The sequence below is a fragment of the Heptranchias perlo genome, chromosome 14 (assembly GCF_035084215.1).
Source record: "Heptranchias perlo isolate sHepPer1 chromosome 14, sHepPer1.hap1, whole genome shotgun sequence".
NCBI classification, from domain to species: Eukaryota; Metazoa; Chordata; class Chondrichthyes; order Hexanchiformes; family Hexanchidae; genus Heptranchias; species Heptranchias perlo.
The window spans coordinates 54,744,335-54,772,152 of record NC_090338.1 but is presented as its reverse complement, the minus strand read 5'-3'; the positions used below and the strand labels follow the sequence as shown (position 1 = coordinate 54,772,152).

At 41.3% G+C, this 27,818-nt stretch overlaps 1 protein-coding gene across 3 annotated transcripts in view; it reads right to left on the bottom strand.

Annotated features, from left to right (window-relative positions):
• ctnna1 (catenin (cadherin-associated protein), alpha 1) overlaps positions 1-27,818 on the bottom strand; it is a 146,710-nt gene that overhangs the window by 117,069 nt on the left and 1,823 nt on the right. For all 3 annotated transcript variants that reach the window (XM_067996449.1, XM_067996448.1, XM_067996447.1), the window contains exons 2-3: positions 11,025-11,139; positions 8,208-8,403 (exon numbers count right to left, since the gene is read on the bottom strand). In XM_067996449.1, coding sequence (XP_067852550.1) covers positions 8,208-8,403; positions 11,025-11,129 — 301 coding nt within the window. In that variant the 5' untranslated portion in view covers positions 11,130-11,139. The remainder of the gene's footprint in view (positions 1-8,207; positions 8,404-11,024; positions 11,140-27,818) is intronic.

Sequence of the window (27,818 nt, the reverse complement as noted above, 5' to 3'; positions counted from 1 at the left end):
TTCCTAGGCTATTGAAGGAAGCCAGGGAGGAAATAGCGGATGCTCTGAGGATAATTTTCCAATCCTCACTAGATACAGGGGAGGTACCGGAGGACTGGAAGACTGCAAACGTAGTACCATTGTTTTAAAAAGGTACGAGGGAAAGGCCAAACAATTATAGGCCGGTCAGTCTTACCTCGGTGGTGGGCAAACTATTAGAATCAATACGGAGAGATAGGATAAACTGTCACTTGGAAAGGCATGGTTTAATCAGTGAAGGTCATGCCTTACAAATCTGATTGAATTCTTTGAGGAAGTGACAAGGAGGATTGATGAGGGTAGTGCAGTGGATGTTGTCTACATGGATTTTAGTAAGGCATTTGACAAGGTCCCACATGGAAGACGGATCAGAAAGGTAAAAGCCCATGGGATACAAGGGAATGTGGCAAATTGGATCCAAAATTGGTTCAGTAACAGGAAACAAAGGGTAAAAGTCAATGGATGTCTTTGCAAATGGAAATCCGTTTCCATTGCTGTGCCACAAGGCTCAGTGTTGGATCCCTTGCTGTTTGTGGTATATATTAAATGATTTGGACTTGAATGTAGGGGGCATGATTGGCAAATTTGCAGACAACACAAAAATTGGCCGTGTAGTTGATAGTGAAGAGGATAGCTGTAGAATCCAAGAAGGTATCAATGGGTTGGTGGAGTGGGTGGAAAAGTGGCAAATGGAGTTCAACCCGGAAAAGTGTGAGGCAATGCACTTAGGGAGGTCAAATGGTAAAAAGGGAATACGCAGTAAACGGGAATATATTGAGAGGGGTAGAGGAAGTGAGATACCTTGGAGTGCATGTGCACAGGTCCCTGAAGGTAGCAGTACAGGTAGATAAGGTTGTGAAGAAGGTATACGGAATGCTCTCCATTATTAGCCAAGGTATAGAATACAAAAGCAGGGATGTAATGATGGAACTGTATAAAACGCTGGTAAGGCCACAGCTGCAGTATTGTGCGCAGTTCTGGTCACCACATTACAGGAAGGATGTAATTGCTCTGGAGTGTGCAGAGAAGATTTACAAGAATGTTGCCAGGGCTTGAAAATTGCAGCTACAAGGAGAGATTGGATAGGGTGGAGTTGTTTTCCTTGGAGCAGAGGAGGCTGAGGGGAGACTTGATTGAGGTGTACAAAATTATGAGGGGCCTAGATAGAGTAGACAGGAAGTACCTGTTTCCCCTAGTGGAGAGTTCAAGAGCTAGAGGACATAGATTTAAGCTGATTGGCGGAAGGATTAGAGGCGACATGAGGAAAAACTTTTTTTACCCAGAGGGTGGTGGGTGTACGGAATTTGCTGCGCGAATTGGTGGTAGAGGCAGGGACTCAACTCTTAAAAAGTACCTGGATCTGCACCTCAAGTGCTGTAAGCTGCAGGGCTACGGACCGGGTGCTGGAAGGTGGGATTAGAATGGGTACGTGGTTGTTCTTTGAGCTGGCGTGGACACGGTGGGCCGAATGGCCCCCTTCTGTGCTGTATCTTTATAGTTCTATCACATTCTCATGCTAGAATCTTGAATCTCTCTCAAGGCCAGAGTATTGAGCTGTATTTGGAGGGATGAGACAGTTTCCCACTACTGGGCTACATGCTTTTTTAAAAAAAGGTAAAAGCAGCAATATTCTGGACTAGTAAAATAAAAAACTCACTGGATTACTCAAGAATCCCAGTTAGAATCAGAGAATCTTACAGCGCAGGAGGCTGCCATTCAGCCAGTCGTGCCTGTGCCGCCTCATTGAAAGCTGTCCAATTCAGTCTCACACCCCAGCTTTTTCCCCATAACCCTGCAAATTAGTCCTATTCAAGTACGTGTCCAATTGCCTTTTGAAAATTCCTATGGAATCTAATTCCACCACCATTTCAGGTAGTGTGTTCCGATCTTAACAACCCACAGTGAAAAAAAATTCTCCTAATTTCCCCTCTAGTTCTTTTGCCAATTATTTTAAATCTATGACCTCTGGTTACCAACCCACTTGCCAGAGGAAACAGTTTCTCCTTATTTACTCTTATCAAAAGCCCATTATTTTGAGCACTTCTATCAAATCTCCCCTGAATCTTCTCTGAAGAATTCCAGCTTCTCCAGTCTCTTCACATAACTGAAGTCCCTTATCCTTGGTATCATTCTGATAAATCATCTCTGCATCCTCTCCAAGGTGCTCTAAATTAAATGGAAAATAATTTTCTGGGCATCCTAGATGCTTATCCTGGCATCTGATAACTTGCATTATATAGTACCTTTAACATAGTAAAACATCCCAAGGCTCCTCAAGCATAATCAAACAAAAATTGACACCGAGTCCAAGGAGACATTAAGACAGGTGTCCAAAAGCTTGGTCAAAGAGGTAGTTTTTAAGGGGCAAATTAAGAGAGGTGGAGGGGTTTAGGGAAGGAATTCCAGAGCTTAGGGTTTAGACGGCTGAAAGCTTGCCACCAATGGTGGGACGAAAGAATGGGAGATGCACAAGAGGCCAGAATTGGAGGAAGGCAGAGTTCTCAGAGGGTTATAGGGCTGGATGAGGTTACAGATATAGGGAGGAGTGAGGTCATGGCGGGATTTGACCACAAGGATGAGAATTTTTTTTTTTTTTTTTATAAACGAGGCATTGCTGGACCAGTAGTCAATATAAGTCAGTGAGCACAGGGGTGATGGTGAATGGGACTTGGTATGAATTAGGATACAGGCAGCAGAGTTTTGGTATCAGTTTGGTTTAGCCTGAGACAGTGGCCAGGAAGGGGGATGGAAGCGGTGGCTGGAGAATAAAGTGTGGCAGGGACCAAAGACAATGGCTTCAGGTGTTCCCAATATTTAATTGGAGGATATTTAGGCTCATCCAGGACTGAAACCCATTAAAGACACAAGGAAGTAGCCATCTTTTCTAACTGGCTTTATTTGGGATCTGGAGTGGTTAATATTTTCAGTGAGATTATTTGCTAGCATCAGATATTTCTAGAGGGATGGAAGGTGCATATAGGCCAACTTTGAGACAAAAAAAGATCATTGGCTTGTATAGACAAACTAAGCCAGATGAGACAAAGTTGCCAGATTTTGTTGGACTGGTAGCCAGGAAGGCCCTTTTGCCCCTTGATTTCAGCACCTACAGCTACAAAGCATGCACCAACATTTCAGCTTGCCCCGCTGATGTCATGATACAATTACGTTGTGCATGCACAGTAGCCAATGTCACAACTGCTCTGCAAGTGCACAACCCCCACTTTTCTGCCAGTTCAAAGCAAGATCCAGGACATAACTGCAGAATTAATTTGGAGGCTGGTATTTTTAGGCTGCTCTCCCAAGGTTGCGCCTGCAATGTGAAAGGGCCTACTGCAAGGATGGAGTGGAATGCCCTATCGGAACCCCTACTGTTTCTAATTTACATTAATGACTTAGCTGCAGAAGTCACAAATAAGGAGAAGTTGAATTTGAAGGGGCAGCCCTGGAGCCACAAAAAGATTTAAGTGGGTGGAACAGTGACAGATTAAATTTAGTATTGACAGGTGTAAAATATTACACATGGGAAAAGGTTTACAGCAGAAATATTCCATGAATGGAGTGGAGGTAATTATGGGTGAAACAGGAAGAGATTAGGGCTATTATTAGACTCAGCCCTCAACACATCCAATCACTAGAGCAACAATCCAAGCAAACAGAATTCTGAACTGTGGAGTGAATCCAGTGGAGTAATGGAGCACAAAATGGGGTAAGTCATGATTAAATTGTGGAGGGCTTTGGTAAGATTACATCGAGTACTATGTGCAGTTCACACAAAGAAGATATTCAAGCCTCAAGGCAGTGCAGAGAACAGCCATGAGACTAATCAAGAGCATCAGAGCACTCAATTACAGGGAAAGACTAGAAAAATATGGACTTTTCTGCCTTGAAAGGAGTTGACGGTGACCTTCCTACAGGTATAAGAACATAAGAAATAGGAGGCCCCTCGAGCCTGTTCTGCCATTCAAGATTATGGTTGATCTTCGATCTCAACTCCACTTCCCTGCCCGATCCCCATAAGTCCAAAAACCTATCGATCTCAGCCTTGAATATATTCAATGACTGAGCATCCACAGCCCTCTGGGGTAGAGAATTCCAAAGATTCACAACCCTGAGTGAAGAAATTTTCTCTCATCTCAGTCCTAAATGGCTGATCCCTTATCCTGCAACTATGCCCCCTACTTCTAGATTCTCCAGCCATGGGAAACAATCTCAGCATCTACCATGTCAAGCCCCATCAGAATCTTATATGTTTCAATGAGATCACCTCTCATTCTTCTAAACTCGAGTATAGGCCCATTCTACTCAATCTCTCCTCATAGGACAACCCTCTTATCCCAGGAATCAATCTAGTGAACCTTTGTTGCACTGCCTAAGGAAAGTACATCCTTCCTCAGATAAGGAGCCCAAAATTGTACACAGTACTCCAGGGTGAGGTCTCAGCAAAGCCCTGTGCAATTGTAGTAAAACTACCTTACTCTTGTACTCCAACCCCCTTGCAATAAAAGCCAACATGCCATTTGCCTTCCTAATTGCTTGCTGTACCTGCATGCTAACTTTGTACGTTTCTTGTACGAGGACACCCAAATCTCTGAGCACCAACATTTAATAATTTCTCACCATTTAAAAAAATTCTATTTTTCTATTCTTCCTACCATGGGAAAGTGTTCTAGTGACAAGAGGATGAGGGAGCAAGGGTTCAGACTAGCAAAAAGCAAATATGGATGTTAAGAAAATTCTTCACAAAAAACAACACGATCAACACATGCAATGAATTTCTCGGTAGGTTAGTGGAGGCAAAAACCCTGGAATCATTATTTGGATGGTGTGATCATCAGTGGGATGGAAAGGCTGTAGACTCTTTCTGGCTGGGTGACCTAAGATGGGCCAAAGATCCATCCTCTATTTTGATTTATTACACATTGCTGCCACCAGTAGGAACCACCACATCAAATGATGATCATCAGGTCAAACATAAGGTACCCTCCAATATGTGAAATGCATCAACAACAATGGAATTCTCAACTGTTTTTAGTTAGGTCACCTGTTTTTGAAGGTTGAAGGACAAGGGGTTTTAAAATAAGCAATGTAGCAAGTGATTTAAGCTATAGATATTACCTAATAGCAGCAACACAAGACCACTAACACTATATTGGGAGGGAAAAAAAAAAATCAGGAAGCTGATTTGAAAGGCTCAATCTGTTCATTCTTACTTACCCAGTACAGTACTGGTAATCATCCAGGATCTCAAGTAAAAATAAAGGCAAAATGAGAGAAATTATGGCTCTTTACCCTTTCATCAATTAACTTCTGATTTTGCTAGATGATTATGCGGTCACTGGAGTTTGCATGGCATGATTTTTGATGTTAAGTTCGAAATCAAATCAATTTTACTCAACGTTCCACTTGGCTTATGGTTGCCAAATAGTATGGTAGTAATACCCCATCAGGAAAGGAAGGCGGCTGGTCATAATTTGGTAAAGCACTATTTTCACTAAATTACCTAGTTTCACTCAATTGTTTCCCCCCCTCCCCCTGAACTACAACTTAGTTTCCATAATATTGTACTCAAAGCAGTGAACACAATGAAGCAATTAGTACTCCTACAATTTTCAAAGCAATTTTAAAGAAAAGATCTTTTAAAGTCAAAAAGTAGAAAAGCTTTGGTTCATATATCACCATTTAAGCCAATGTCTAGATCATTGGCGCAATAAGTAGTGGGTTGAAATGGTCAGCAAGTTAAATTGCAGTCTCCTTGAAGAGCACTGTTTGCTGAAATGGTTCAGAGTACTTAAGAAGCAGATTAAGTTATGATTGATTGCTACCTATTCTGGAACATTTAATACTTTGAATCTTGCACAAAAGGACTTTTGTTTAAAAGGTGCGTAGAAACTGTCTTGTGCAACAAACTTTGAATGGTATTAATTTTAGAAATATTAATTATCTTGTAAGACCTTATTTGTGTTTAGTAACTCTACTGGCACCAATAAGAATTTTTTTGAGGAGGTCAGCAACACCATCTTAACCACAAGATGTGTGTTACGGGATACAAACACAGCAGTCCTTGGCATAGTCCACAATTCATTGCAAAAGGGAACAGAAATTCTTTAATATGTTAATTCAGATTATTACATAACAAAAATACCCAATGTTAAACACATTCAGCTTTTACAAAACAGGCTATTTAAACTGCCATTGTACATGCACACAAAGGAAATGATCTTGGTCATACATTTAAAAAGGGAAATCTTCCCCCTTCTCTGAACAAAAAAATTAAAAACATGTTACAATTTTCCCTCCCCAGAAAGGACCTACACTCAAGTGACATCAGTTTTTAAATGTCTGAGCAAACGATTCCGAAAGAAAACTGAAATATCCCTTTCACGTCCCTTGATCAAGAACCATTCAATCCAGCATTAGTTCGGACAAGCGTAATGGGAACCAAAGCTGGCCAGAGATGGATTTAAGACGGTATCTCAAGCAAGTAGGTAGTAACCTCCTGCTAATTTGTTTCTCCTTCCCCCCAAAACAACCTAATGCCATAGTATCTTGAAAGAATACAATCACATTTTTAATTTTTTTTTAATTTAAAGAATCATTTCTCAAACATGCAGTAATTAATTTACAATTAATCATTACTGTCTTGTATGGAGCACCCGTTTTAATATTCAGCATAACATCTGTATGTGACAATAAATACCCGAGTGTGCACACTTAAAACGACCCTACGCCTTCACATGGGAGATATCAAGGCAGCCATCTATAGTGCAGACACGATTAATACGGTGAAAGATGGCGACTTGCTACGGGGGTGGGAAAGGGAAAAGACAGACAAAAAGAAAGGTGGGGAAATGGGTTAACAGCTAACAGATGCAATTTAACATAGCTAAGTGTTAAATCATGCATTTAGGAATAGAAATAAACAAACAGAGGAATTATAGGAATAACAACAAAATACAGACAAGAGAGGGAGGTGAGAGGGAAGTCAGTGAACAAATCCCTCAAGACAATATCTGACTGCTGTTAAGAAAGCATGAAAGGATGTTGGGTTGTATAAAGAGTGTAAAGCCAAATTCATCATCCTGCCACTGTATAGATTGTTGGCTGCACACAGAATATTGTGTGCAACTCTGGAACACTCACTACAGGAAGGATGTGGTTTGGTTAGAGAAGGCATAGAGAAGAGCTACTAAAAAGATTAGGGGGTGAGAAAAAAAAAGGACAATCATAGAACTGAAACTTTTCTTGTTGGAGAGAAGATATGTTGGAGGTTTTCAAGTTGGGGTGTGAGGATTATTCAGGGATATTTCAATGGGTACAGAAGAAAAGGATTTAAGCATAAGCAGTATCAATTTTTGGTCAGGAACATTAGTGGTCAAATACTCATTACCTCCACTGATTCATTTGAAGTTTCTGGCTTAGGTATCTCCCAATCAGCACTTCAGCCCAGAAAATTGAACTACATTTCCTCCAGAGGCTTGCCAGATTATTGATGGCCTTCCACACTATTACAATGTAATTCAATCATCGTGCATTAATGAACACCATATCATCCCCAAAAGAGGAACAAAGAGAAACAGAAACAAGAGAACAGGTTTAACACACTTCCAAAAATCTCACAATGTCAGTAAACAAGTGCTATGAATGTCAAGCACATGCAAGCATCCATGATATTCAGTGCAGTTCTTAAAAACTTGTGCTGGCATCACAGCTGGGTCTTAATCAACTAAGAACACTTGTCCATCTACATTGCATCATTTAGAAAGATTGAAATTTTGATTTAACAAGGAAGTTACAAAATTTTTAGTCTGCAAAAGGCAAGTACAAAAACAATCACAACTGCCACTAGGAAAGCATTATAAATGTATTCGTGGCCTTGTTCTGAGCTACAAGAGGCAAAAGGAGAAATATATAAAGATGGCCTAACAATGAACTTCTTAAATCAAGTCACCCCATGTACCAGCTGGGCCATTCAATATACTGTTTTCCTGCATGCCCTCTCTCACCCATGAAGATATTGTATATCTGTTGGGTGAAAGTATTGATTTGTTTTCTGAGGCCAAAATCATATTTTGCAGATTAAAATGCACATGGTGTTAGACATATTTGCAACCTTGCCTGCATGGCCTCACATAACACAAACATGCCCAAGCACATGTGCTATCTTTTTCTACAGAAGTTGTTACACCTACCTTGTTTACGCACATCCTCTACAGCTGCTGTTAGTTCTTCCTTCAGGTATTGGCTCTCATGAGCGATTTTCTCACCCTTCTCCAGGAAATTCTGTGTTGCCTGTTCCACAGAGGCAGCCAAAACATGGGCTTTCTTAGAACGACCTTTCTTTTTGTTAGATGGTCCCCTGTTGCTGGTGTTAACCAGGGTAGTCACCTGAAAGTACAATTTTGGTCTTAAAAGTCCAAATGGATATTGCACTTAAACATCAGTGGGAAGAATTGCAACTTGCATTTATATAGCAACTTCAACATGCTTCACAGAGATGTAATCAAAAAGAACAAAAAAAAACAAACAAAATTGCTGTCAGGTCAAAGCAGGAGATATTAGGAAGGGTGACCAAGACTTGGTCGGAGAGGTGGGTTTTAAAAAAGGGTGATCAAGGAGGCGCTTTGGCAGAATTTAGAGAATTCCAGAGCATGGGGCTGAAGGCACAGCCAATGGTAGAGCAAAGCAGAGGAGGCCAGTGCACAGAAAGCCAGAGTTACAGGAATGGAAAGCTCAGAGGGGAAGAAGTTTCAGAGATGGGAATTTAAAGAGGAAGATAGAATTTTGAATCAGCAAGAATGGGGTGATGGGTGAGCAGAACTTGGGTACATGCAATAAATTTTAAATGAACTGACATTTAGAGGATGGAAGGCTAGCCAGGAGAGCACTAAAATAAGAACATAAAAAATAGGAGCAGGAGTAGGCCAATCGGCCCCTCGAGCCTGCTCCGCCATTTAATAAGATCATGGCTGATCTAATCCTAACCTCAAATCTAAAGAACACAAGTAGGAGCAGGACCCGGCCACTCAGCCCCTGGGCCCGCTCCGCCACCCACAGGGCCTTGACCGATCCAAACTCAGCTTCATGTCCAATTTCCTGCCCGCTCCCCGTAACCCCTAATTCCCTTTACTTCTAGGAAACTGTCTATTTCTGTTTTAAATTTATTTAATGATGTAGCTTCCAGGGGCAGCAAATTGAACAGACATACTACCCTCTGAGTGAAGAAGTTCCTCCTCATCTCAGTTTTGAAAGAGCAGCCCCTTATTCTAAGATTATGCCCCCCCTAGTTCTAGATTAAGTCTGTAGGTAACAACGGCATGAATGAGAGTTTCAGCAGCAGATAGGCTGAGGTAAGAGCAAAGGAATGCAATGTTAAGTGGTGGAAAACCCAAGCAGTCACCACTTAACAAGGAAAGGGGCATCAATAGAAAGGACTACCACTTGCATCAACCAGTGGAAGATCTCAAATGTAAAAAAAAACTCCCCTGGGAGATGAGCAAATAAATGTGTCGTACTGAGCCCAAGACCAAAAAAGAACCAGACTGGATCCCTGGTCTATGCTGAGCTAGTAATCTCATCCGCTGCAGCAGATTCTTCTGCCCTAGGGAAGGGAGGAGGGAGGAGAAAAAAAAAGTCCCAGAATTTCCACTCCAGATTGCCACTAGTGACTCCTGGCGAAAATTGCATGAGAATAGGATTAGCATGCAGCTATGATGCCCTCCACAGTTAAACAAACAATCTGCCAATACACTACATTGGCTATTATTCACACATGAGCTTTTCAGGTCAGGTATCAGGTTTACTAAAACCCATGGAACTGTACACCAGCATTTCTCTTTTCTGTTCAGCAATACACACTGATGCCAACCACCATGCTGAAGAAGCTTCTTGAAAATTCCTGTTGATGTTTGCTGAAATATTGGGTAATCATGCAAGAATATAAAAATATCCAATCCACCAGTTATCCAGCGCCAAGAATAATGGCATTTCATACAAAAAAGTAAACTCCATTACCCTTTCCACTTAAGGTTTGAAAAACACATTCATAAATCGTTAAGCAACATAGCTGTAGAAATATTAATTTACACCTTGTAGGCCAAGAGAAGGACATTTTTTTTTAAAAAGCTACCCGGCAACACAGCTATAATATGCAACCACTGACTGCTTCAATGCCCAGAACTAGATCAATATTTCTTTCATCACCAGGAACAGCAAGGTTCCCAGGAGCAATACTCCGCAGTGGCCACTGAAAACATATCAGTTTTCTGAAACAGCACAACCAGGTGCTCCTAATTGAAGTGTTTAAGATGATTAAAGGATTTGATAGTTTCTCTATCTACCCTATTTCCTCTGGTGGGAGTGTCCAGGACAAGAGGGCATAACCTTAAAATTAGAGCTAGACTGTACCGGGATGATGTCAGGAAGTACTTCTTCACACAACAGGTAATGGACATCTGGAGCTCAATCCCAAAAGGATATGGATGTTGAGTCACTTGAAATTTTCAAGACTGGGATCGATAGATTTTTATTACGTGCTGGTAATGATGGATGTGGAACAAAGGCAGGTAAATTGGGTTGCGGTACAGATCAGCCAATGGCAGAACAGGTTCAAGAGGCTGAATGGCCTATTCCTGTTCCTATGTTCCACTTCACACTACCAATTCAGCAACTCATCTCCAAAAGCACGAAACTCAAATTCACATAACTACAGAATTGTCTCCAGCAGTTTGACTTTAAGATGCTAGAGAGAAAGTATAAGAAATGTTGAAATGGTTGGAGATTCGACAAATAAATCTCTCCCAAAATGCTCATTTTTCTGCCCTACGGTGTCATGCAGGTAGGAACAGGGGCCATGGTTTTAGATTTATTGTTCCCAACCAGTTGACATGAGAGTTTCTCAAACCATGGAACACACTAGAATATAACATTGTAAGGCACCAATAGCTTCCCCATACCAGAAGATGAGCAATATGGAATTCCATTTAACTGCTCCTGTGGAACATTCTTACCTGTGTGACCAAAGGTTCCAACAGACGTTCCACTGCCAAAGTTCTTATCTCCAGATTTTTCGGATCCCATTTGAAGTTAATATTTTGAGTGCTGATAGTCGTCATGCTTGCTTGCCTGCCCGATTAAAAAAGACTAATTATTTTCTGAATTGATGCGTTATTTGCATACAGGTCTGAAGAAAAACAGTGGAAATCCCATCGAGTCTCAGAAGCGACAAGCTGAGTTTAAAAACTAAAGAAAGCATTAAAGTCAAAGCAAAGCCAACTAACAAAATAACATTTTTAGATCAGAGATTAATTTTGCAGCCAAACCACAAGGATAACTGATGAACACAACACGATGAAACAAAATCATCCAAATACATTTTTGGGGACCAAGTTAAAATGGGCAGCACAGAGCAAATTAAACTGATGGCAATTTAAGTTGAGGCTGCTTGTGCGCTTATGGCCCACAGCAAGTTTTGTTCATTTTTAAACAGAGATTCAAGTCCGTGGAGTGCAGCAAAACTAGCAATGTAAATCCAAAACAGTAGAAAAACAAGCCATAGTATGATTATTTATTTTTAAAATATTTTAAGTACCAGGGTATTTTGATTTTTATCTTTACTGTTCTACATCTATTATTGTGAAAGTAACAGGAAAGATACACCAAATATTCTGAGTGACTGTACTTAAATTCTAATTTTCCCCAATTCTACAGTCTATAGTCCTGCCACTAGAATAAAGTGCTGGATCCAGCAATGTAAACAGGGAAAGCTGGCATATGGGTGCCAGTCTCCTGAGCCAAACAAGTGTGCACAAGCCACTGAAATCCAATTTCACACCAAATAATGTCAATTGTCATTACAGAATGTTAGTGGCTGCTATCTCCAAGAATGTATAAGCAACCTGAAACATACCTACATAAAACAATTGTAAACAATTTTACAACACCAAGTTATAGTCCAGCAATTTTATTTTAAATTCACAAGCTTTCGGAGATTTTCTCCTTCCTCAGGTAAATGTTTCAAGATCTCCTTGAAGCCTACGCATTTATACATAATTGAATAATACATGGTGTTTACAGACTGCCCCTGCAACTGCCCGTTGCCAAGGCAATCACCGTGTTCAGACAGAGAGGTGTCAGCTGCAGAACCCCCGAATACACATTCAACAAAAAAAAACAAACAGGGAAAAAAAACAGAGAAAAAAAAACAGAGAGAGGCAGAAACATCCGGAAGGCAGAGAGAGCCAGCAAATGACCCATTATATTAAAAACAGACAACATTTGTTCGCTGGTGGGGTAACGTGTAGCGTGACATGAACCCAAGATCCCGGTTGAGGCCGTCCTCATGGGTGCGGAACTTGGCTATCAACCACCAGCGAACAAATGTTGTCTGTTTTTAATATAATGGGTCATTTGCTGGCTCTCTCTGCCTTCCGGATGTTTCTGCCTCTCTCTGTGTTTTTTTTTCTCTGTTTTTTTTCCCTGTTTGTTTTTTTTTGTTGAATGTGTATTCGGGGGTTCTGCAGCTGACACCTCTCTGTCTGAACACGGTGATTGCCTTGGCAACGGGCAGTTGCAGGGGCAGTCTGTAAACACCATGTATTATTCAATTATGTATAAATGCGTAGGCTTCAAGGAGATCTTGAAACATTTACCTGAGGAAGGAGAAAATCTCCGAAAGCTTGTGAATTTAAAATAAAATTGCTGGACTATAACTTGGTGTTGTAAAATTGTTTACAATTGTCAACCCCAGTCCATCACCGGCATCTCCACACCACTACATAAAACAAGTTGTATCCATCTCCAACCTCCCTTTCCTCTCGAGTCCTTGAACATATTGTCACTTCCCAAATCCATGCCCATCTTTCCTACAACTCCATATTTGAACCTTTCCAATTAGGTTGCCACTCCTGCCACAGCACTGAAATATCCCTAATCAAAGCCACAAATTATATCGTCTATAATAGCTCCTCATCTTTCTCGCTCTCTGCATCCTTTGACATGGTTGACAACGCTAGCCTCCTCCAACACCTCTCCTCCGTTATCCAGCTGAGTGGGATTGACCTCACCTAGTTCCACTCTTACCTATTCAAATGTACTGGTTCCACTCTTACCTATCCAAATGTACCCACAGAAGCGACAGTTTCTCTTCCCACCCGGCACCATTACCTTTGGAGTCCCCCAAGGAACTATCCTTGGTCCCGTCCTATGTCTCATCTACACGCTACCCCTCAGCGATATCATCGAAAGACAACATCAGGAGCCACATATACGCCGACGACACCCAGTCAGCGCTACTTCTGCTACAGAGCATGGGGGAGGGGAGGTCAGCCAGGAGTGTTGGAATTGTCAAGTCTGGAGATGAAAAAAGCATGAGTGAGTGTTTCAGCAATGGGCTGAAGCAGAGGGCTTTACCGAGGTGGAAGCAGGCAATCTTGTGATGGAGGATATGGGGTCAGAAACTAAGCTCAAGGTTGCGAACAGTCTAGTTCAGCCAGACAGTGGCCAGAGAGGGGGTGCAATCAGTGGCAAACATATGAAGCTTGTGGCAGGGGCTAAAGATAACAGCTTCAGTCTTCCCAATGTTTAACTGGAGGAAATTGCAATGGTAGTGGTGGGAGGTGTGCGCGGGGGGTAGTGGTAATCTGGGGCAAGTTTTGGCTTTCTGGGCAGCAGCAGCTAAATGGATGGTCTCAATTCTAGTGACGAAGATGACTATGCGTCCCTCGCACTTGGCGTTGGATGTCAGGATGGGGGTGGGCAGGGGAAAGAGGTTTAAGGAGACACTTGGTAATGAAGAAAAGCAGCTGGGCATTATCTTTTCTCTCCAGGATGATCCTGAAGTAGGAATGTTTTGGCAGAGGATAGTGAGGCCCGGTACTACTAGATGTAGTCCAGCCAGATCTGGAGCTGGATGGCTAAATGTATGCCAAATATGCTCAAGTCTGTGCCCCTCGGACTTGAGGGGGCAAAGTTGGGGGTGTTACCTGGGGAACAGCTGGGATGGGAGAGAGTAAATAAGGTGTCAGTTTTGCCTTAGTATAGCACTTTTGCCTCTATCAGAAGGTCATGGGTACAAGCCCTACTACAGATACCTGCACATATAACCAAGGCTGACGCTTCAGAGCAGTACTAAGGAACTGCTGCACAATCGGAAATGCCGTCTTTCGGGCGAGACATTAAACAGAAGCAGTCTGTCCTCTCCAGGGCACGTAAAAGATACCATGAATTGAAGAGTTCTCCCAAATGTCCTGACCAACGCTTTTCTCTCAACCAACATTGCTAAAAAGATTATTTGGTCATTTCTCTCATAGCTGTTTTGGAGTCCTTATGGTGTACAAAACTGGCTGCACATTTTCCTGCATTACAAGAGGACTACACTTCAAACATACTTCACTAGCTTTAAAGCACTTTGGGACCACAAGTTCATGAAATGCGCTATATAAATAAATGCAAGTTGTTTCTTTATTGGTGACAAGGGCATCAGAGGTGAAGGTGAGGGAGTTGTTAAGCAGAGCGACAGTTGCCGAAGTATCGCAGTGAATGGAAGGCCAAAAGAATAATTAAAACTGGCAACTTGAAAGTGCAAATTGAAGTGATTTTGGGGAAGTTTTTTTTTGAAGGACTGACAGGCAGAAGGAATTGTGCTTTTTGAGCCTCTGCATTTGAGAGGTACTAGCTTTTGAACAGGTCTACTAACAACTGTGTACTGATATTTGAAGTTTATAATCTGTAAAATTAGAAACAGAGCTAGGTAGATCTTATAATTTTGACTGGAAAGAGAAAATTTGTAGACTACTTGCCACAATACATTTGCCACATAATTTTTACAGCAATTTTTAAATTTATTAAAACACTTTAATGGAACAGATAGCAAATACAACCTCACAGCAATGCTTGTTCAATCACCGTATGCAAAATTGAATAGCGTATACACCCAACAGAATCAGACCACTGCACGGTTCTTTATCAACAACCAGGCATTCATCTTGCCACTGACTTTTTCTACCATTCCCTCTAAAACTGTGGAGGACAAATGACCAATCAAAGCACATCCATATTTAAATTATTTCAGATTCAAATCCACCTATTTGAAACACCAATTCAAGACCATGCTATTTATTCCATTTAATAGTAGAGGTTGAAAAACTACAAACTTTATTAGCTTTCATTCACATAAAATGAAAACAATTTGAAATTTCATTCACATTATCTCCCTTGCATTCAGGTAAAATGTGCTGCACTTCATGCTAGGTTGCATGTTTTTACCCTCAATTGCCACATGACTAGTTTTCAATTTTGACCAGACTTTTGAAAGACAGGACAAAAAGAAGAGTATATTCCTCAGCCAGAGAAAGGCACATGTAGTGTGTGCCTACCAGCAGTTACAAAATCAGCACTGTTAAAGCAGCAAGTCACCTACCTGTCTAGGCAGAAAGTTAGTTGCAGGAGAATGAAAAAAAGATAGTGAAAGCAAGCAAAGAGGAATAAAAGCATTTTATTTTTACCAGCAGTGCCATATGCTATCAGTTAAAGCCACGCGACAACAATATAATTATTTTTTCCCCCCGAATCTAACAATTTAGCAGAAAAAATACTAAACTAATCCTGAAAATTGTTTCACTAGCTTGCCAAGGGGGATTTCTAAAAATTAGAGATGAAAAAAAGCAAATCTGTGTAACACAGCCCATTCAGCAAGCAAATCAATCCAAAGAGGCAAAAATATTTTGCACAAAAAAAGGAAATTAAGCTTTTCCTGATGACTGAGTTAATAAAGGCAGTGTAGCTGCACCACATACCAAAAAAGGTTTCATTCCTGGTCTATGCTGAGTTAGCAGCCTCACAAGGCAATAGAGAAGTTGGACCTCAGACCTCCTGAGCTCAGCGGGGTGCAGAGAATCAGTCAGCGTTTCTGTTCCTAATAGCAATCCAGTGCCCACTACTATAAAGCATATGTGTGTTGATGTCTGACCAGAATATAATTGAAGCTCAGCTGTGATATACCACTTTATACCTGTTAACACCATCTAGCCCCACATGAAGAGTGACCATTTGAACAAGGTCTTGGAACCATACTCCAGCAGAAAATCAATGCCTACCTGGAAGGAGGTATAAATACTGACTAGAAATATTCAACTTTTCAAAATATTATCCAAATTTGTTGCATCTAGTGTCAAACAAGTTCCACATTTTGATCGTACTGTCACACTTTACCCCAAATGACCATTATTCATTTCCCAGCTTCTAATCTTCCTGAGCCACTTAGGCACATACCATAGAGCCTCATAGGTCACAAGGTTTATATCGAACAGTCTTTGCGTCCCGATTTAGGACATACCTACCAACAAAGCAGCAGCACTAATAGACTTTACAGACCTTCTAGCCCACAAAACCCAGCACAAACAAGCCATACATGTAGAAATTGGGAGTAGGTTCCCTCAGCTTCATGGGCTGAGTTGACAGGGCTAGGGTGCTACATCTGGCCTACAATTATAGCATGGACATCCCTAGCCTAGACGGTCTCAGCACAGGGACACCACCACGACCGAGCTCAATCCAGTCTCTCACCAGATATCCACAGTTACAGCAGGAGTCACTGGATTGTGGTCAGAAGCAGAACCCTGGATGGTTTTCCCCACCCAAACCCAGGAGCATTGAAGCAAGTTATAATGTTCTAAATGCTATCCCACTGACAGCAAACACTGGGATGGAACCAGGAATCTTCCTCGCTTCTATGACTCAACTATTCATTGCATTAATCAAGTTGAGCAATCAGAAAAAAGTGCTAACTATATTTATCTTTAGTTTCAATTGGAGAAAGCTGTAAGAGTGAGGCAAGAATTTAGTCACATTTTAGCTAGGATTCTATTCAGGAGTAAACAGGAAGTGGTTTGGTAATCTGGAATTTTATGTCTGACTGTTTCTATGGCTGTATTTCAGTGGTCAAACTTTTTGACCATTTATGGAGGAGGGGTCTCCTGCAGGTCTTATGGATTAGAGTATCTGGTGATATTTCATGTCACTTAGCTAAAGAAAACGTGAAAAATTACACAATATAATGCACTTCAAATATTAACACTTTTCAACATCAATGAGAAATACCCTTACAGAACCTCTCTTTTCCCTGTTACCAACACATGCACATACATGACCTCCAACCCAATCTCAATTGCATCATTCCAGACATTTCTCCCCACCCCCATATCAACCAAAAAAACCTTCATTTATAATCGAACTCTAAAGCAAAAACAGAAATTAGTTTTTCCTCTTGATCTTTCCCAACAAAATAGAATTGAGAAGTTGAATAAAAACAATGAGGAACAGAACAGTCAAGAATCTTTAATGGAAACAAAAGGGCATAAGGAGACATGATCTTAATAAAAATTATCGGTAAGTGGGACACCAGCTCGCCCCATTTAAATTAAACTTGGCAAAAGTGTGGCATTTCAAGGGGTTCTGTAAAAAAATGCTGAAGCCACCAGTACTATGGAATCCACCTCATGTATGCTGCCAAGCAGATTCCACAGTAAAGGCATAAGCACAAACTTCTTGCGTACAAGTTTGTGCATGCAGAGTTCTTTGAAAGCTGTGATTGCTGGCCTGTACAGGGTCTAAGCACTCAGCAAAAACAAAACGTTTACCATTGCCAGTGCTATTACCTTCAAAAATGAGCAAATGACAACATTGAAGAGGGTTGTTGAACCACTGGCAGTAGTAGCATGCCTCAACCATACAGCAGCACCACCAAAATTGAGGGTGATTTTTGTGACAGTTTTGCAAAAAAAAATAGGAGACTATAAAAACAGTACAACACTTTGGTACAACCAACCTGCTGATCCAACTTAGCACAGCAGTAAATAAACACAAACTTACTTGCCTCTGCCCCAATTTTTTTTGTCGTTAATAATGTAAACGATACTATGATTTGAAATGTTTGAATCCTCAGCACTGCCATCTCCAGAGGACCAATGAATCACCTCCTTGAATTGGATTACTGAACCATCAGATTTAACACTATTAAATTTCTAATAGAACTGGAACTTAGGTGGAGAAGTCTTTTTGCATCGAATATTTCAACAACTAGAATTAATTTTAGTTTGATCAGGACACCACATTACATCTATCAGGAACAAAATCAAAAATCTATATGCTGTTAAGAATGCAGGACATTTCCCAATCTCAACCAGCAGGTGCAGCATATAAGCAATACAATTCCGACAGCAAAATAAAAATCGGGAGGGCAAATCAAATCTAAGTTGCATCTGTGCACCACCTAGTAATCTGTACACCTCATTATAATGTGTTGGAAGTGGCAGCAGAGCATCTGCTCAACCTCTCAAATGGAAACCTAGTAACATTGAGAGGAACAAAAACAAACAAACAGTCAAGGAAAGCAACAACATGCACACAGAAAATACCTGAAAAGTGCAATGAAAAAAGGTGCACCCGAAAGAAGAGAAATTCAAGCATTAAACATTTGAGTTTGTGAAGCAGTTACATTTGGTGCACTTGTACTTAACCCTTTCAACCAAAGGGGGACCTGGACAAAATCTATTTGAGATCACCATCCAAGCTAGTCCTCAAAATGGGATGCCATTCCAGTGAATGCTACAGTAATCTCCACAGTAAAATAATTTATCCAAAACAGTTGGAATTTCCTTCCTCAGTAAAGCTTTTCAAATTACGAAAACAAACAATTGCAGCATCCCAAGTGCGCAAAGTGCAAGTGAACCACATGTCAAACGGAGCCATATGAACCAGCAAAATCCCAGGTTCAATACCTGGAATATGTTGAATTAGGTGATTTCAGTTATAGCAGCACTGGATAAGTATAATTGGCATCAAGAAACAAAACATTCGAGCAGTCCCACCTTAACCACTATTCAGTGAGCCCCGCAGGAAGCATACAGAAGTGGACATTAGGAGGGGGCAGGATCAGGGCACGACAGCTGTTATGAACGCCACAGTTACATAGCTCTCTGGCATTAACCATGCAGGCTTACAGAACAAAGTCACTTGGGCAAGGTACTGGCACTCCTTCACCAAATGGTCCTCAAAGAACTTTACCTCAGCATGAGAGACAAAAGCAGAGGGGAGGGGGGGAGGAGAAAGAGAAAGAAAGGAGAACAGGGACAAACTACCTACTCTTTTTCTGACCGCTCTCCTGTTTTCTTTATTTTTGAAAGAGCACAGCAAGTCTGCGGTCCAGATGGGATAGGTTGCTAAGGGAAGAAAGAGTGGAAATTGCAGAGGTCCTGGCCATAATCTTCCAATCCTGAACTGGAAGATGTTAGAGTTAACAGTCTTCCCTGGCTCTGTACTTACTTAAGTAGTGTTAACTCTAACATCTTCCACTTCTGACAATAGGTCTTCGACCTGAAACGTGAACTCTGGTTCTTTCGCCACGGATGCTGCCTGACTTGCTGAGCTGCTCCAGCATTTTCTGTTTTTACTTCAGATTTCCAGCATCCACAGTATTTTGCTTTGGAATTTAATCTCGGTGGTTGGGAAGCTTTTAGAAACAATAATCCGAGACAAAATTAAGAGTCACTTGGACAAATGTGGATTAATAAAAAAAAGCCAGCACGGATTTGTTAACAGCAAATCGAGTTTAACTAAACTGATTGAGTTTTTTGATGAGGTAACAGAGAAGGTTAATGTGCATATGGACTTTCAAAAGGCATCTGATAAAGTGCCACATAATAGGCTTGTCAGCAAAATTGAAACCCATGTAATAAAAGGGGCAGTGGCAGCATGGATACAAAATTGGCTAAGTGACAGTAAACAGTGGTGGTGAACAGTTTTTTTTTCAGACTGGAGGAAGGTATACAGTGGTGTTCCCCAGGGGTTGGTACTAGAACGATAGATAGAAAAAAATAAATTACTTGGACTTGAGTGTACAGGGCACAATTTCAAAATTTGCAGATGACACAAAACTTGGAGGTGTAAACAGCGAGGAGGATAGTAATAGACTTCAAGAGGACATATTCAGGCTAGTGGAATGGGCGGACACATGGCAGATGAAATTTAACGCAGAGAAGTGCGAAGTGATATATTTTCACAGGAAAAATTAGGAGAGGCAATATAAACTGAACGGTACAATTCTAAAGGGGGTGCAGGAACAGAGAGACCTGGGGGTATGTGTTCACAAATCTTTGAAGGTGACAGGTTGAGAAAGCGGTTTAAAAAAGCATACGGGTTCCTGGGTTTTATAAATAGAGGCACAGAGTACAAAAGTAAGGACGTTATGTTGAACCTTTGTAAAACATTGGTTTGGCCACAACTGGAGTATTGTGTCCAATTCTGGGCACCACACTTTAGGAAGGATGTGAAGGCCTTAGAGGGTGCAGAAAAGATTTATTAAAATGGATCCAGGGATGAGGGACTTCAGTTACCTGGATAGACTGGAGAAGCTGGGGTTGTTCTCCTGTGAGCAGAGAAGGTTGAGTGGAGATTTGATAGAAATATTCAAAAGCATGAGGCTTTAAAGTAAGTAAGGAGAAACTGGCAAAAGAACCAAAGGCAACATGAGGAGAAACTTTTTTTTTTAAAAGCCAGTAGTTATGATTTGGAATGTGCTGCCCGATAGGGTGGTGGAAGCAGATTCAATCGTGACTTTCAAAAAGGAATTGGATAAATACTTGAAGGGAAAAAATTTGCAGGGCTACAGAGCAAGAGCAGGGGAATGAGACTAACTGTATTGCTCTTACAAAGAGCCAGCATGGGCTTGATGGACCAAATGGCCTCCTTCTGTGCAGTAAACAAGTTACGTGATACAATGCAAGTTACCTGCAAGGCTCTCCAGCAAATTCCTTCCAGAACTGAGGCAAACTCAAGTTTGGACAGCATTGGCTGCTCAAATTAAGAACATTACAAAAGCCAATAAGATCCACATCTTATTCACAGATGGGCAGGCAGTAGTTTAAGAGTTAATATATATATCACTGCCCTACAGGTACTTCCTTAAAATACAATTTTCACATCTGAAACAGGTTGTTACCTAATTATTTTCCATCCCTTCTGTAACACTGAGTGAAACACTTTACATACCACTGAAAAGGATACCACACTAACAGACATGGGTAGATTCAAAATATTAGGAAAAAAAGTTTTATTTTTGGCAAATATTTGTGGAGCTGTTTGCACCCAGATTTTTAAGCAAAGAAAATGGGAATGCCACACAGATGCAATACTAGTCCACGTGGTCCACCATTTTATTAGGCTCTTGTACTTCTATCTATTATAGGTAGAGTTAAAAAAATGTTGCCCGTTAAAGAAAATGTCTTGCACAGAATTGTTTTGCTTTATACTCCAATTAGATTACACAAAGATTACACTCTTTAGAGAAAGTTCCTTTTAACTATACCAAACCACTCCATCTGCAATTTATCAAACAACATACATGTTCACTTTGTCCAGTTATTCTGGTTGGTAAGTGCACATCTAGACCTTGAGCAAGGGCAGGATTGGTTTCAATATGTTACTGCCTCGATGAAATAGCCTGCTAACACTTAATGCCTAGGCTCACAAAAAAATGTTACTTGAATATAGGTAGTCATGATGTGGAGATGCGCGGTGATGGACTGGGGTTGACAATTGTAAACAATTTTACAACACCAAGTTATAGTCCAGCAATTTTATTTTAAATTCACAAGCTTTCGGAGACTTCCTCCTTCCTCAGGTAAATGTTCAGGAGCTCCTTGAAGCCTACGCATTTATACATATAGAACAATACATGGTGTTTACAGAATGCCCCTGCAACTGCCCGTTGCCAAGGCAATCACCGTGAGCGGAGAAACTACTTCCCCGGAGCGGAGAAACTACGCCATGTTCTCCGCAGCCTTCAACATGTCATCAATGAGGACAAACCTCGCTATGGCCATCCCCACAGCTCCACTACTCGCCTTTAAACAGCCACCCAACCTCAAACAGACCATCGTTCGCAGCAAATTACCTAGCTTTCAAGAGAACAGCGTCCACGACACCACACAACCCTGCCACGGTAACCTCTGCAAGACATGCCAGATCATCGACACAGATACCACCATCACACGAGAGGACACCACCCACCAGGTGCATGGTTCATACTCCTGTGACTCGGCCAACGTTGTCTACCTCATACGTTGCAGGAAAGGATGCCCCAGAGCATGGTACATTGGCGAGACCATGCAGACGCTGCGACAACGGATGAACGGACACCGTGCAACAATCGCCAAACAGGAGGGTTCCCTCCCAGTCGGGGAACACTTCAGCAGTCATGGACATTCATCCACCGACCTTCGGGTAAGCGTACTCCAAGGCGGCCTTCGAGACACACGACAACGCAAAATCGTCGAGCAGAAATTGATAGCCAAGTTCCGCACCCATGAGGACGGCCTCAACCGGGATCTTGGGTTCATGTCACGCTACACGTTACCCCACCAGCGAACAAATGTTATCTGTTTTTAATATAATGGGTCATTTGCTGGCTTTCTCTGCCTTCCGGATGTTTCTGCCTCTCTCTGTTTTTTTTTCCTGTTTGTTTTTTTGTTGAATGTGTATTCGGGGGTTCTGCAGGTGACACCTCTCTGTCTGAACACGGTGATTGCCTTGGCAACGGGCAGTTGCAGGGGCATTCTGTAAACACCATGTATTGTTCTATATGTATAAATGCGTAGGCTTCGAGGAGCTCTTGAACATTTACCTGAGGAAGGAGGAAGTCTCCGAAAGCTTGTGAATTTAAAATAAAATTGCTGGACTATAACTTGGTGTTGTAAAATTGTTTACAATTGAATATAGGTACGAAGGGACAGCCGACACTATGTTTTAAGAAAAAGAGATGCCCCTAAGGGGATACAGAAAAACAAACAGAAGTAGGTCATTCAGCCCCTCAAACCTGTTCCTCCTTTCAATTAGATCATGTACTTCAACTCCATTAACTGGCCTTTGCTCCATATCTCTGGACACCCTTACCTAACAAAAATCTATCTAACTCAGTCTTGAAAAATTTAATTGACTCAGCAGCCACAGCCTTTTAGGGGAAGAGAGTTCCAGATTTCTACTACCCTTTGTGAAAAAGTGGATCCTGACGTCACTCCTAAATGGCATAGCTTTAATTTTATCAGCACATTTTCAGCCTTCACTCATATTCCACTTCATGTGTGCAAAATAGCTTTCTTTGTATTGACTGTCTGGTGGTCTGATTTCCTGTCAAATAAAAAGTTTCCATTATATCAAAATATATCTTCTCCTGCCATGGCCAGAACAAGGTTCTATTTAATGTAGAAAAGATTTTGTTTCATGTAGAATATCGAGATTTGATGATCTTTCATTCTCCCATTTAAATACATCTTATACCCTTCTGTTCAAATGTTTCAAATACTGAAAATGACCAGAAAAATAAAACAGAGGCCCATAAATACTAAAAATACAATTCATTACAACAATCAAGGTGCAAAAAAAGGTCTTTCAGCCCAATAAAGGCCAACCTGACAGTAATCCAAGTATCTCAGTAGAGCATCTTGAATGCCTGTCTCGCTCATTGGAATAATCTGTTAGGCAAAGATTGATTATAGACAAGCTGAACCCAGAATATTACCTTAAGGTAACCCTGACTAGTAAGATCAGATTTTAAATTGGTGAAAGTAAAAGAAGCTTAAATTTAAGCAAAGAACTTCCAGAATTTATAATACACACATATACATACATACATATACACACACACATCTACACACATCTACATACATATACACACACACATCTACACACATCTACACACATCTACACACATCTACATATAAATATATATGTGTGTGGCAAATAAGATTTAGCAAAAAAAACTGATTATAAAAAGCAGCAAGACTGAAGTAGCAGATCTCTGTTCAGCATTAAAGTATTTTAGTACTTGTGGCAACAGCAAGAGAAGCAGAACCATTCATAAAGCATGCTACCACTAAAAAGACCATGCAAAGAATATAAAACTGAACGACTGGTTTGCTCAGCTTTGGAATGGGATTGCAGATTGGGAATCTCATCAGTCAGTCATTTTTCTCGAAGTTTACATAGAGATGAGGATGATCAAACTACATACAATCATAGCACCTCCAGGTTATGTAGTCTACACATCTGGAACTCTACAGACAGTTAAGTGTACGACCATTAAAAAGGAGGCACAGTACAGTTACCAAGATCATTCAATACTAAGGGCATACTCAAATACTGATTCCATCAGTTGTTTGGAATGCATGTAGCTCCTGTAATGACAGCAGTTAGACACAGCTGGCTTCAGTGACAAAATATGTTCCTAAGAGACAAAGGTCACAAAACTTCAGAATTATTCAGTGAATCTGACAAAATGACTTGAGCCTATTGAACATTTACATAAATAGTATGTTTAAAAGTCCTAATCAATAATGTGTATAATATCCTCTCCTACATGGAAGAAATGTAAGCAGATCTTAGACAAAAGCAAGACTGCATTTCAGCAGATCATGACTGCAGAACATCCAGTTTTAATCATGGACTTGGTCGTAGTGTGGTGGCAGCTGGTGTAAGCCACAAAGTCATCAGCTAGGTAACAGTATTAACAAATTCAAAAACTTGAGGAAAACCACAAAAAGAATCTTATTTCAAAACCCTACTTAATGTTCTGTAAGAGTCTGACAGATCTTATTTCATAAGCAATAAAAAAGGTCAGGATCTGAAAGATTTATAACACAAATCGCAACATTAGCATTAATGACAAAGGTTGTTTGGATATTTCTTTGTGAATTTACTTGCCAATTAGGTAACGTGCCCAAAAGAAAAAGCAATCCAACTTCCATCACCCTGATGCGAGTGGGTGGATTGAAACAGAATTGGTCTCAGGTAAAGCAGCAAAAATAGTTTTGAAGAAACTAGAAATGGACAATAAAGGGAAAGTTTATTTTGCAGTCAGAACTCAGCTCACCCATTTGTAGAGTGAATGGGTTGAGGGGCAAATAAGGAACATTCTATTAATCCACTTGCACACCCATGCTCCTTTCAAAACTTCTGCCAATCAAGACAACAGATTTAGGTAAAAACCAATTTGTTTTGCACAAACTGTAGATTTCTTTGATTTTCATCCTGTTACCCCTCCTCAAGCTGGGATCTGGCTCCATAAGTCAGCAATCTCCAGTAGCTTGCATAAGTGTAAATTAATCATGCAAAATCCAGTAGTCAAACCTGACGCTTTCCTCATTCAAAATCTACTCTTCACCCAGGGAAGGAGGGTTGTGTTAGCTGATCAGGAGCCTTTGGCTTCTGTGGGCTAGGAAGAGATGATAGGGCCCTATTAGCACCCCAGCTGAGATTTGCTCACTCAAAAAAAGGAATTGAACCCAGGTTTGCACAACTTAGTGGGATACCATGCACTGCACAGATGGAGAAATCCACCATGAAGAACATCAATACAACACTTCAAAAATAAAAAACGACAGCTTGATTTTTTTTCCCCACAAAGATACTCTAAATGAGCACAGATTTCAGATATCAACCAATTATAATATCTGCTGTGAACAGGGGAGGAAAATAATTGAGTGGAAGTAGCATTAGTTAGTATTTTTCCCTTTTTTTTTTGTTTCCACTTTAACAAACTTATATTTATGACACCTTTCACAACCTCAGGCCAATTAAGTACTTCTGAAGTGTAATCATTATGTAGGGAACACAGCAGCCAATTTGCACACAGCCATGTCCCACAAACAGCAATGAGATAAAGGAACAGATAATTTGTTTTCAGATATTGGTTGAGGGATAAATATTGGCCAGGGCACCTGGGAAACTCTCCTGTTCTTTGAACAGTTCTATGGGGACTATCAACATCCACCTGAGCATCAGATGGGGCTTCAGTTTAACATCTAGGAACATAGGAACAGGAGTAGGCCATTCAGCCCCTCGTGCCTGCTCCACCATTTGATAAGATCATGGCTGATCTGTGATCTAACTCCATATACCCTCCTTTGGCCCATATCCCTTAATACCTTTGATTGCCAAAAAGCTATCTCTCTCAGATTTAAATTACTACGTTAGCCTAAATATGTGCTCAAGTCTCTGGTGTGGGGCTTGAACCCACGACCTCTGACTCACAAGCAAGTGTGTTACCACTGAGCCAAGCCTGACACTTCAAGTTCCTTTCTCAATCCCCTCCACCTCAAGACAAATCAGAATACAATGTCATGTGATCTGTAGCATACAAACTACTTACACAAATATACTTGAACTAACTACCATCAGTGCACAGCAAATACTAATTTGACCACTCAAACTTACTTTCAAATCATACAATTGTGACCAAAAACTCCGATAAACTGAGCAACAACTTGAATTTATAGTGCCTTTAATGAAGTAAAACATCACGAGGCACTTCACAGGAGCATTATCAAACAAGATTTGACACCAAGACACACAAGGGGATATTAGGACAAGTGACCAAAGGCTTGGTCAAGAGGTAGGTTTTAAGGAGAAGGGTAGAGAGGCAGAGGGAATTCAAGAGTTTAGGTAGTAGGCAGCTGAATGCACGACCGCCAATGGTGAAGCAAATAAAATTGGGGATGCGCAAGAGGCAAGAATTGGAGCACAGAAATCTCAGAGTAGTAGGGCTGGAGGAGGTCACAATGATTAAGTAGGGGTGAGGCCATGGAGGGATTTGAAAGAAAGGATGAGAATTTTTTTTAAAAAGAGGCAATCGCAGACTGGGAGCCATTGTAGGTCAGCAAGCACAGGGGTGATGGGCAAAAGGGACTTGGTATGAGTTATGATGATATGGGCAGCAGAGTTTTGGATGAGCTTTAGTTTATGGAGGGTGGAAGATGGAGGGCCAGCCAGGAGATCACTGCAATAGTCAAGTCTGGAGGTAACAAATGCATGGATGAGGGTTTCAGCAGCAGATGAGCTAAAGCAGGGGTGGAGACGGGGAATGTCACGGAGGTGGAAGTAGGCAGTCTTGGTGATGGAGCGGATATGTGGTCAGAAGCTCATCTCAGGGGCAAATAGGACGGCACGGTTGTGAATGGTCCGGTCCTCAGACAGTGGCCGGGCAGAGGGATGGAGTCAATGGCAGGGATCAAAGACAATGGCTTCGGTCTTCCCAATATTTAGTTAGAGGAAATTTCTACTCATCCAGTACTAGATGTTGGACAAGCAGTGTGACAAATCAGAGACAGTGGAGGGGTTGAGAGAGGCTGTGGTGAGGTAGAGCGGAGTGTCGTCAGCGTACATGTGGAACCTGAAGTTTTTTCGGATGATGTCGCCAAGGAGCAGCATGTAGATGGTAAATAGGAGGAGGCCATGTATAGATCCTTGGGGGACTCGAGGTAACAGTGCAGGAGCGGGAAGAGAAGCCATTGCAGGCGATTCTCTGGTTATGGCTGGACTGACAAATGGAACCAGGCGTGGCCGTTCCACCCAGCTGGATGACGGAGAAGCATTGGTGTTGGAGGGTATGGTCAACTGTGCCAAAGGTTGCAGAGAGGTCAAGGAGGATGAGGAGGGATACTTTGCCATGGTCACACAGGATGTAATTTGTGACTTTCATGAGGGCCGTTTGTGCTGTGGCAGGACCAGAAACCTGATTGGAGGGGTTCAAATATGGATTGAGGGAAAGATGGGCATGGATTTGGGAGGCAACAACATATTCAAGGTCTTGAAAGGGAGCTTGGAGATTTGGCAGTAGTCTGCAAAGACAAAGGGGTTAAGGGTGGGTTTTTTTTGAGGAGCGCACCCATTTATACTATACTAATATTGTCATAGCATGAAATCTGCAACCAAATGACTTTTTACCTGCACAATGTACTTCTACTGCCAAATTC